At 38.8% G+C, this 12,056-nt stretch overlaps 1 protein-coding gene across 5 annotated transcripts in view; it reads right to left on the reverse strand.

Annotated features, from left to right (window-relative positions):
* Window positions 1-704: 704 nt before the first annotated feature.
* Sox102f (transcription factor Sox102F) overlaps window positions 705-12,056 on the reverse strand; it is a 158,745-nt gene continuing 147,393 nt past the window's right edge. For all 5 annotated transcript variants that reach the window (XM_083098862.1, XM_083098861.1, XM_083098860.1 and 2 more), the window contains 6 exons: window positions 8,153-8,434; window positions 7,478-7,853; window positions 6,234-6,458; window positions 5,762-5,809; window positions 5,447-5,599; window positions 705-5,212 (listed from right to left, as the gene is read on the reverse strand). In XM_083098862.1, coding sequence (XP_082954988.1) covers window positions 4,713-5,212; window positions 5,447-5,599; window positions 5,762-5,809; window positions 6,234-6,458; window positions 7,478-7,853; window positions 8,153-8,434 — 1,584 coding nt within the window. In that variant the 3' untranslated portion in view covers window positions 705-4,712. The remainder of the gene's footprint in view (window positions 5,213-5,446; window positions 5,600-5,761; window positions 5,810-6,233; window positions 6,459-7,477; window positions 7,854-8,152; window positions 8,435-12,056) is intronic.

The raw sequence follows: 12,056 nt of genomic DNA on the forward strand, positions 1-12,056 counted from the left end.
ATACGGGCTGGACTTTGTCATACGCGTAATTTTGCCATTTTATATATATATATATATATATATATATATATATATATATATATAGCTCAAATATTCTATATAAAATTTTTCAAACATTAAAACAAATTTTTTAATGCTCACGATAATGAAAAGATATGGCACAATTGAAAAAAATGCAAGATAGGCAGACCTCTTTCACCCAAAATATTTACTATCTTTGTTATGAATAAAAAATTGCTATAATAGCATGTAAATAGTAAAATAATTAAAAATAATTTTTTTTCTTTTATATATCAAGCTTATCTTTGAAAATTTAATTTGCGACAAAAAAGAATGCTTTAAAACCACATTTCAAAACATTAAACTTCAAATAAGCTTTATATAATTTACGAATGTGATATAAGTTGAAATTCTTGCGGTATTCCGAAATCACAGATGAAAAAAACAGCTCAGAGAAAGAAAATGTGTAATATGACATTAAAATATTTGATTGAGTATTCGAGCATTAACGAACAACGAACTTTTACTTGCCGTTATTGTTTAAACTGGCACGTACAACCTTTTTTGCTACTAAAAATAATAAGGCCATTACTTAAATAATAGTACTAAATAAGCAACGATGATATTAATAACTGTAATATTTATAATAATAATGATAATGATATAATGAGTGTCATCGATAATAATAATAATCAAGATAATAATGACAATGAAAATAAGAATACGTATTGTTTAACATTATTAATCTACATACTTCGAATAATTACATATATATCTACGTAGATACATCACAATATAGTTACACTGTACATTAATAATATTGACGCTCATGTCGGATCACGTGATCAATGATTATCTCCCGACACATTTGTGTGTGTGTACAAATCCATTATATACATAAAATAAATTATTATCAACATTAAGCTAAATCCTAATCTGACACCGGTCGAGCCCCAACGAAACGGGTGCAGATATATCGAGGATACTGGCTCTCTTTATAAAATTATATTAGGTACTGTGTGTATGTAATTGCACTGATTATAAATAACAAAAGAAAAAAAAACGTGAAAAAAAGAGACGCAAAAATTCGCTTTTCACGTCCAGCCAACGAGGCGACACGGGATTAGGGGTTCCTATTCGATTAACCCCCATCCGCGAAAACGCTATTTGGCACATAAATATTATCACATCGAGCTCTAAATCATTATACATCGCCCTGTTCAATCGCCTAACAGACTACCGTTACAACCGTGTTCGCTTTTAGCAGGTTTATACGATACCGTAATTATCTTTCCATCGACCCCATCCCCTGGGTTCCTAATCTACTAATCTCTCCTCTCTCCTCCTCTTCTCTGATCCTTTCTATATTCGCAATATAATTCGACAGTGAAGAAACATAATACGCGTATGTAATGCACCATTGCATCGCACCCCGAAATAGATGCAACGTGTCGCACGCCACGATTCGATCGCCGAATGCATGCTAATTTTTCGATAAATAACACTAATCTCTCTTCCGTTCCTTTTATCATAACGTTGTACTAATATATCGACATTTCGCGCTTCTCATGTCTATCTTATTTCACCTCTTGTTGCACTTTCCCTTCTTGCTATGCTCAGTCAATTATTACCTCCCTTAGTTATCGCCATTTCTATATATAGGGTCAATAAATTAATGATGAAAATACTATAAGTACTACGCATTTATATTAAGCGAAACCATTACACCTCTACGCACCGGGATTTAATCGCGCGAGCGATTATTCTCTACCTTTTTCTCACTCTGTTCCGACCTATCGTTCAGCGCATCGAACGTGGTCGTTTTATATACGATGGTACATATTATAGACAACTCTGACTGGGGCGGTCGCAAGATAAGATTGCCATGTGTGGATTTACGTGTTTGTGGACACGCGCGATCGTTGCGAGAGATGCTGTAACTTTTTTTTTTAAGACCAGTTTTTTTATTCATTCATCTTTTTTTTTTTCTCGATACGACCGATCGGAATGGCGTATCATAGACACACACACACACACTAGAAGGAATAGGAACAAGACTTTTTGGCCATGCATCATGTCACAACGCGTATGTGATATATTTGCTACGTATTCAAGTCCTCATAAGGAGATCGGCATAAATTTGCGGATCCGAGTCGACACGCGATTGTTTTATAAAAATTATGCGAATGCGCGCATACCTCCGCATTTCGTCTCACTTTGCGCATGTATATTGAATGTGCAACGAGTGTATTTTGGCTGTTAGTTCAACGCCGGTTAATTGTACCTCTACACGTTAGCTACCGATGATATCGAATTTCGTGAAAACTGCAGTTTTGATTATAAGATATACAATAGAATGCAAAGAATACCGCCGACGTGCGTATAAAACGCCATTCTTCGTCGTTACTCGAAAGAAAGTTACCAAAAAAAAACGTTTCATGTTCATGATTAGATAGATTGAAATATTTATCAGACAGCTGGCTTTACGACGTTCTTTAAATATCTCTTACACTGTTTCAGTTTAAACTGAGCAGATTTTAAAATATATTTGGAAAAGTATCTCATTCTCTTAAAAATGTCTGAATAACGAAAATATGTTTGTGCACAAGGAAGTTTTATGGATCGCGGCCGCCGAGAAAATTGCCTCTGTAAACGGATAAACACACCTACGATTGTCTTGAAATAGCGTTGTATTGCGCAGCCAAAACTGCGAAAATTGTGATGCGAAATAATACAAGTGCAAAAAGATCTCGTTGTAGCTGATATGTACAGGGTAATTCAAAATAACCTATTGTCCTTGAAATGACACATTCTTGAATCAATTCTAAGACGATTTTTCCTTCGACAAAATTTCGTCCGAAGGTTAGTTTTTGAATTATTAAAAGAAGTAGTTAACTTATTACGGGTCGAATACAAGAGGCAGATAAGGGCGGCGTGATTCATCGTCAGACGCGTACTTACGCAGGGCACCTACTGCGATCAGCTGATCGCTACGTACAATATACAAACACATACACACATGTGATTACATACATTCTTATTCTCTCTCACTCTCTCTCCCTCTCTGTCTCTCTAATTTGCTCACTCACTTGTAGTCATTATTACTTTTACTAATTATTATTACTTTTTTAATTTTACTAGTTATTATATCTTTTTTTTACGAGAGAGGGGAAAATGCATTTTATGCATACCCATCGGTTCTGGCCCGGTGAATTATGTGAGACTCGAATACCAAGTCGAATTACCAACTCGGTACTCTCTACACACTAAAAACCGCTTTTTTTCGTAAATTTTCTTTGACACTATCTATTTAACATCTCGAGATCTGTTTTCACACAACACCAAAGAATAGTTATTATTATTATTCGATGACTCCTGATGTATTGCTATAATTTCTCGAGAAATAAATTTTCTGATAGATCATTTCTCAAGAAATTACAGCAATAGTCAGAAGTCATTGAACAAAATAATAATAACTATTCTTTGATGTTGTGTGAAAACAGATTTCAAAGATGTGAGATGATTAAATAGACAGTGTCAGAAAAAATTCACAAAAGAGAGGGGTTTTTAGTGGGTACCGAGTTGGTAATTCGACTTGGTACTCGAATCCCACATAACTCACTGAGTCAGCCGATGGGTATGCATAAAATGCATTTTTCCCTCTCTCGTAAAAAAAGATATAATAACTAGTAAAATGAAAAAAGTAGTAATAATTAGTAAAAGTAATAGTGACTACAAGTGAGTGAGCAAATGAGAGAAAGAAAGGGAGGGAGAGAGAGAGAAAGAATAAGAATGTATGTAATCACATGTGTTTATGTGTATATCGTATGTAGCGACCAGCTGATCGAAACAGGCGGGGCGCGTAAGCACCCGCGTTTGATGGTGAATCGCGTGGCTCTTGCCTGCCTCTTGTATCCAACCCGTAATAAGTTAACTATTTCTCTTAATAATTCAAAAACTAAGCTTCGGACGAAATTTTGTCAATGGAAAAATCGTCTTAGAATTGACTCAAGAATGTATCATTTCAAGGACAATAGGTTATTTTGAATCACCCTGTATAAAAGACAATTTAATTGAAATCTCTCTCTTTTTCTTTCCGGAACCAGATGATGTCGTTATCTGCCAAAATATTTGATGCGAATCTGAATGTGTTCTATTGCCTATTGATTTATATTAGTCGTACAATACATTGTTATTGAGATATTCCGATAAACATTTTTCACATAAATCAAACGAACTAATTGACTGAAAGATTGTACTGATGTTATTTGTGACTATCCTTTCGATAAGTGGTACCGAAGAACAAGAACGACCGACGATCGAGCGACGTCACGACGACGGATCAGGTGAACACGCTCTCGCGCCTTTGCTTCGCGAATAGGTCCCTCGCGTTTCGTGTACGATGGCACAGAGATAGAGATTATATATCACAACCTCCAATGAGGTTTCAAGACACCCAACTTTTCTTTTGTAATAGCATTCTCTTCCAGCTCGCGTAAAAGCGCGGTTCGAGCACATTGGCTCGCGACGTTTTATGATTCAAGATACACCGAGTCAGACGATTCTTCTTACCAAAAGAGCTCATGGGCGAGTCTCGACGTGGACGCCGCTGCTGCGGCCGCCGCGGCTGCTGCCGCTACAGCTGCTGCCGATGATGATGACGATGACGATGATGCTCCGGGCGGCCAAAGTGGCTGACCCGGAGCCACGGTTCAATCCTCGTCGTGATGCCGCGGACTCGCGTCGTAGCCGCCGATCGAACCGGAATTCTCGGGTGAGAAATTCATCATGTCCGTCGGCGAGAGGCTGTCTTGTGGATAATAGAACGAGGGATGATCCGAGCTCGGGCCAGCACCACCACTGCCATTGAGCATCGTCGCCGGCGGTGAAACCGACGGTCGCGCCGACGGACCGGCACTCGCTCCTGGGTGATGCTGCGTGCCACTGTTCAAATCGGCGCTGACCGGTGACAAAAAGGTCATCTCACTACTGCCGTCGCGACACCACAGCTGCCGCATCTCCTGCCGCCGCTGCCGCATCAGCGACTTGTACTCGGAGATGCGCATTTTCTTGCCGTCCACGATGCACGTACGCTTCGGTCGCGGCCGGTACCTATAGTCGGGGTGCTTCTCCATGTGTAGCTTTGACAACCGTGATTGTTCCTCGTAATACGGCTGCTTCTCCGAGTTTGACATCGCCTTCCATCGGGCACCTATAACCGACGATGAAGAAAGTAATTTTGCGCTCTTTGGTGATTTTTATTGTTATTTCTCACTATATTCTTGATTACAAATGTGTAATATTATCGAGTTAAGTACATATTTTTTTACATGTAAATTTACGTGAAATTTTATGTACAAATAATAATGATCGATTGGGAATTTAGTAGATAGGATGAACCGATTATAATCGGATGTGAAAAAGGCGATATGGATTAGGTGCTTACCGAGAATTTTTGATATGTTCGAATTATGCATATCTGGACAGGCTTTCAAAATCTTCCTACGTTCATCCTTAGCCCATACCATGAATGCATTCATCGGTCGCTTGATATGTGGCTTATTCTCATTCTCCCTTTTCTGCTGCCTCACCATTTTAGCTGAAGAAAGAAAGAGAAAGACAGAGGCGTTAGATGTCACGCCGTCGTCGTGATTCACGATACTCTCGTGAGAAACGAATCTGATTTCGTGAGGGCGTCACTTGGCGCTCTCAAAAACAAGAACATAATATCAGCCTAATCATTACTCATAGAACTGCTTACCTTTTTCCGTTATGTCTTCCGCTACTTTATATGCCGGATCTCGCCACACTGCAATTTCGAAACAGAATCATATACACGAGGTAAGAGCAATTATATACATGCTTTATAATATTAGTATAGAATCGTTATAGAAAGCACTATTCAATATAATATATAATCTTTTACTATAAACAATAGAAATTCTCTTATAAGTTTAAGTAAAATTTTTATATACCACATGCATGTATTTAATCTCATTAGGTTTTAATTTAATCTATATAGGATGTTCTATTTAGAATCACATTGATCCCCTAACAAAATAAAATATTTGTACATACTTGTCAAAGAAAATTAATGTTTAAAAGTCGATATATATATATATATATATATATATATATATATATATATATATATATATATATTAAACAATCTTCTTTTTTATAGTGCACATTCGTTTCGACTAACGCGCTCCTTCATTCCAATATTCGCTTACTGTGAGGCGTTGAAAGAAAGTCCTGCTCCTCCTGAGGCGTTTCTTCTCGGGAGCTAGAATGTTTGATCGGTCTTTGAGATTGGGTCGATGGTGGCATCGCACCTGCATTCGGTGGTAATCCATACAGCCCATGCATCGCGAAATGCTTTTCTACAGCAGCGACTGCAGCGGCCGCTACGGATCCACCGCCTCCGCCGGCTTCATCTTTGGCCATTACTTTGCCCACTGTAACGAATCACGAAGAAACGACGTGAAAGACGCGCGACGGAGATATGGAAAAGATAGGAGAAATTACAATCTAATTGAGATGTGTAAGATATTGAAAAACTACATGATACTTGAATTTTGTATATTCGATTTAAGATCGATCTTGTTTTAGTAATAATTTTATTTGACGCCTTTCTTTAAATGTCCTATTAAGTTTCAATGCTAAATATCAATTAAAAATGCTAATTAAATTTTTTAAGTTCATTTTCAAGAAAGTTACAAGTTTCATTATTTTCAATTATATATAATTTAAAAATGATTTTTTAAACTATATTTGCCAGAATCTTTTTCGATATTTCTGAATACAATTCTAAAATCCACATATGTTTTTCAGCATCCCATATAAATATCATGGATTAAGAGATTGAGATTCGTCCTCGATGTTACAATGATCTAAAAATCCCGATGATTTTTTTTCCTTCTTCGCTTGTGCAAATCTTGTTGCGGTCTTCTCAGGAAGAATCGCGTTATGCGTCATTGATTATGGGCACGCCGGCATTCACGCAAAAACCATGACAAGTGAAATGGGTTCTTCGAAACAAACAATAGGCGAAAAAATTCTAGCCACAGAGAATTTCAACAGGAAGATCAGCTGGTCTATTTAAAGATGATTAAATATAATCACCGGCATGAAATCGCTATTCCGGAGCGTATGAACCGTGCTTTTCTCTGGAACCCATTTGCGGCAATCGCTAATTTGCATTTGTTCCGCGAGATGAACGCGTTGCACAGCCGGCTTAGCAGAACAGCGAGTTCTGATAACATTTAATTTGAGGAAAATATCAAATGTAATTCCGAAGCATAGCGTAACAACATCGCAGGAAATCCTTATAATATATGCTTAATCCTTATAAATAGCAACAATTTCACGAAACATCCGTGTTGTTTTGGCACGATATCGTAGCTTGAGAGTGGAAGTAATTTCAGTTTATGATTTCACCAACGTTAAAGCAAACGATCATAAATGTCTCACTCACTTGGCGAAGATAGTGTGCTGAGATGCGGCGGTAGGCCGGCGTAAGGAAGCGTTGGCAGATAATTCCGCGGTATCGGTAGTCCTGGCGGGAAGAGCTTTGGCGCGGTCGCCGCTAACGGCTGTTCTTGCTGACCGCTACTTCCGGCACCAGTCGAGTGCGAATCACTGCCGGGTGATGAGGATGCCGTGGCGCCTGAGGACGTCGATTTGGGTTTGGTAAGGTTCAACGGCGCGTCGAGATCCTGAAGTGGCGGGGCCGTCGGCGCTACAGCGGACGAGGTTGGCGCCGGTGACGGCGATTCCTTCTCCATCTGCGTGGTCATCTGCGCGAGATGCGCGGTCGCCCAGCTCGGACCTTCCCGATGACTGCTAATCATCTGTGAACGAAACAAAAATCTTCAACATCCCAATAATGCTTAGCAAATCGTCATTATAATCATCGAAATAATATTATAATGTCAAGAGCGTATTTTTAAAGGAAATGTCAGATCATTCTCTCTTTAAATTTTGTTAATTAAATAATTCTCTCGATATCTTTCCCAAAACGAGTAAATACATTTAAAATGACCGGTGTCATAAAAGTGAAATGTGATATTGAAATTTTGTAAAACATCAATTATATTTATACGGAACTGGTCAAAATTGCGATAATCAGACGGATCACGGGATCACATACATTGGCGATGGAGTTGATGTGCTTGTTGCCGGTGGTAGCGGTCGACGTTGCTGGCGGCGGAGGCATGGGTGACTGCACAGGTAGCCCTCTGAGTTGCTCGAGAAACGGCAGGAACATCAACGACTGCGGTCCCGACATGCTCAGCTGATTCTTTGTCATCTGAGCCTGCAACTCCTGGATGTTATGCTGCATGATGTGCTCTTGCTGTCGCTTCAAGTGTTCCGTTTGCAGCCGCTGCATCTCGATTTGCTTCTGCGAGTCGACCGTCATGTGAGCGGGATACTGTAAAGGCACATGGACCACTAATTAAAGCTCCGCTGTGCATCGGCTATTATAACGAGGAACTTGATAGCGAAAATTCGTGAAACTATTGCGAAGGACAGTTCGGTGGTTTGTCCGCAAATGAAATACACCGAACACGTTGCCAGGACAATGCATGAAACAAATTATGCGACGTACAATTGCCATTTTATGTTGCTAACTTGATGTGTAAGGATCGTTTCAAACTCTCATTCGTTTTATCTCGATTGAATGTATACGAAACATATTATATGCAGAATTCTCGAATAAAATTTATTTTTTGAATGTTTTAATATTTAGATGGATATTTCAATGAAAAAGATTGTGCACTGAAAAGAAATCATTTTTATTTCTCATCCCTTTGACATATCCAAAAATATTATAGATGGATAATTTATTGTTTAAATACAACGCACAAATGCAACAATTATTTGACAAATATCAGATATTTTCAATTGAATCGTGGACTAAAAGAATTATTAATAAATAAAAATATAAAAATCTTAGTCTATGTTTCAGTTGAACATAGTTAATAATTACATCTGAAGAGATTGTTTATTAACTTTTATTTTATGAGTTTCACTTCTTTTACTTGAATTAAATAAAAAAGAAAATATTTTTGTATTGCGTTTTAATTTTTATCGATATTATAGTACAAATTGCAGAATCTATGTTCAGCCCACAGTTACAATTATTTTAAATACTTTTTACTCAGTTAGAGTGACGCACCAGTGATAAGTATTTATTGGAAAATTTTTTTTCTAATTTTTATTATCATCATTATATTTTATCATCATATTTTTATTATATCATCATTTTTATTATATCATCATATTTTCATGTTAATGTACAAACATAAAATATATACATATAAAGGTTTTTTAAGCACTAATAAATTTTAAATTATCGACATTGTCGTTTTAAATATGAAATATATTGCATATCACGATGTTAGATCTCGTAAACATGTGTATAATATATTAAAATTCTGATTACGTACGTCTGACTGTGGTAACAACACGATCGAACAGATCACGGCCAAATGCATCGCCAGCGAAAATTTTTCAATGCATATATATTATATATTAAAATATTATATATTAATACCATTAAAGCATGTGTGTGGTTAACTGGTTAAATAAAGCCGGTTACGGATTTAGACGGGGGAATATGTCCAATCTACTCTCCATAGGAACGCAACAATTTACGCGACGAATATCATTGTACTTTCCTACATCCTGGCTACGATCCAGATACGTGCAGTTTATTTTAAACGATAAGGAAGACGTTTATTCATCCAGCCTGTGCACCAGCTGAGACGTCACGCGCGCGCGCGCGCGACGCTGGATGCGTCCGTGTCACCCTTCCCCGCGAATCTCGCGATTATTAATTTCGCGACATCCGATGCCTCGCGGAAAACAATCTACGAGTGACACGACTTGCTCTCGGAATTTTATTACCGAGGCGTAGAATCGACGTAGGAATTCAGCCGACTTATAAATAGTTGCGGGGGGAATAAAAATTGCAGGGTACTGCAAACTAAGTTTGTGCGACTTAAAAATCCATGCAAAACATGCAGCGTTGCACGCGCGGTGATAAGCGTGACCTTCCGCGTCAATTGGCTATTGCCGAGTACTTCTTATTGGCCTTTGCGGATTGTTAAAAACGATAGCGTAAGAAAAAGATGTAGAAGCAACACTTTCTAGTAGATATTGACGCGCAAAATGATTACAATGCAATATACTTTTCAGTCATATCAGAAACTACATAAAGAAAACGTTGCAGCAATATTTAATGCTATTCAAGATTAATTAAAAAAATTAATTTTTCCTTCTTCACGTTATAATTAAAATTATGATCTAAGAAGGAGCAAGAAATATATCGAAAAATTACAAGAAAAAATTCTGCTTATTACAAAATTACATTTTAATAAAAATTTATTACTGTATGTACTTATTTATGCGTATCTATATTGTTAATGTTGATTTTACTGAGTGCGCTCCTCCTTTTAATAATTTACAGAAATGACATTCGATGTACAAGGAATTAAGTATATATATGTTGTTTTAACGTCGCATTAAACCGCACGGAACTAACAGGGCAGTCATTATAGGATTAAGAGTATCGTATTACTATTCTTCATTCTCTGTATTCGTTGACGTTACAATCTTTTACGATGCGTCGGTACAGCGAACCCCGCTCAAAGGCTGCCGAACTGTGCGTTTATGTTCCTGCGAGCGTACACGCATGTGCGTTCATTGAGACCACATGTGTCGCGTTCGCTTCGGTGGCGCGAAGAGATTGTCCACCGAGAGACAATGAGACGCGACCGGGTAATGCCAATTCGGGTAACATCCTCGGTTCACGGCATCTATAATAGGCCGGCATAGAAGCGAGGGATAGAAAGGAGAAAGACAGAGAAAGGGACAACTGGAACTTCATTATTCATTTGCACAGTTCAGTTATGCCGATGATACGTATCCGTGACAGCTATACCGCCCACAGTGGCTAAATATAAACAGGCGGGGTGCCAGCAAGTTCCATTCACATTCACATCCACACGCGACGCGGCGGTTTAGTAAGTGAGCATAAGAATATGAGGAGCTCCGTTCTGAATATGCATCCTCGCATTGACGCCAACTGCACCGCCTAAACTTAGCCACGCAATTACCGAAACATACCTATCTGCCACTATAATCGCTCTTCGACCGATTATCTATCGTAGATCATCGATCTGATACAGAATCTGGAGAGAGCAAACAAGAAAGAGAGAAAACATCATGTTTGAATAAAACATAATGTAAAACTAATAAAAGTAAATAATTATGTAATCTTTATTTTCACGTGATTAACGGCAAACACGGACAATGCGCGTTTTGCAACATTGCGTCACGAAGAAGAGCAGATTTTTGTGAGCGCGACACGCACCGCGCGGGATGCGAGGCTAAAGGCCACGAGATTTGCTTGTCTAGATTTAGAATCGGAGCCACTGGAGTGAGAGTGCAAGGGGATATGCCGGATGACGTAGATCCACCGGAAGTGGTTCATACTTCACGTGCGTTATAAAGACTGTCACTGCGGGTACTGTCTAAAATTATGTCGCGCTGCTAAGAGCGAACCACTCCGACATGAACAGCGCACGTAGATAGGATTAAGGCCCTTCACCTCTTCCTGCCTCCAAATATCAATTTTACCACGACCGTTTAAAATATATCGCGTTATGAAATTCATAAATAAATGATCGAGAGGAGCAGAAGAAGAAGAAGAAAGAGGGCAAACCGGTCCTTCTCGCGGTCAGTACGCGAAACAAGAAGTCGAGGAACAAAAAAATGCCGCTGCACTCTTTAATGGAATTTTAAAGGAGAGACGGGCCTCCCCGACGACACACACAAGAGGGGGCGACCTGTGCATACATAAATTATTTGGAGCGCTTTGAACGGGATTCGCGCTCGTCCCATATGATGCCGCAACGATAGAAGAAAGAGAGCGAGAGAAGGAGGTACCCGTGAATTGCGGGAATCTAGGGCAACCGGAAGCGGTATTTTCGTGGCGCCGCTTTTCGAGTGTAGCGAAGGGGTATGGATGGTCCATCGTGCGGATGCAC

The sequence above is a fragment of the Camponotus vicinus genome, unplaced genomic scaffold (assembly GCF_025532165.1).
Source record: "Camponotus vicinus isolate PSW18456_S1 unplaced genomic scaffold, iyCamVici1.0 SCAF_4, whole genome shotgun sequence".
Lineage (NCBI taxonomy): Eukaryota > Metazoa > Arthropoda > Insecta > Hymenoptera > Formicidae > Camponotus > Camponotus vicinus.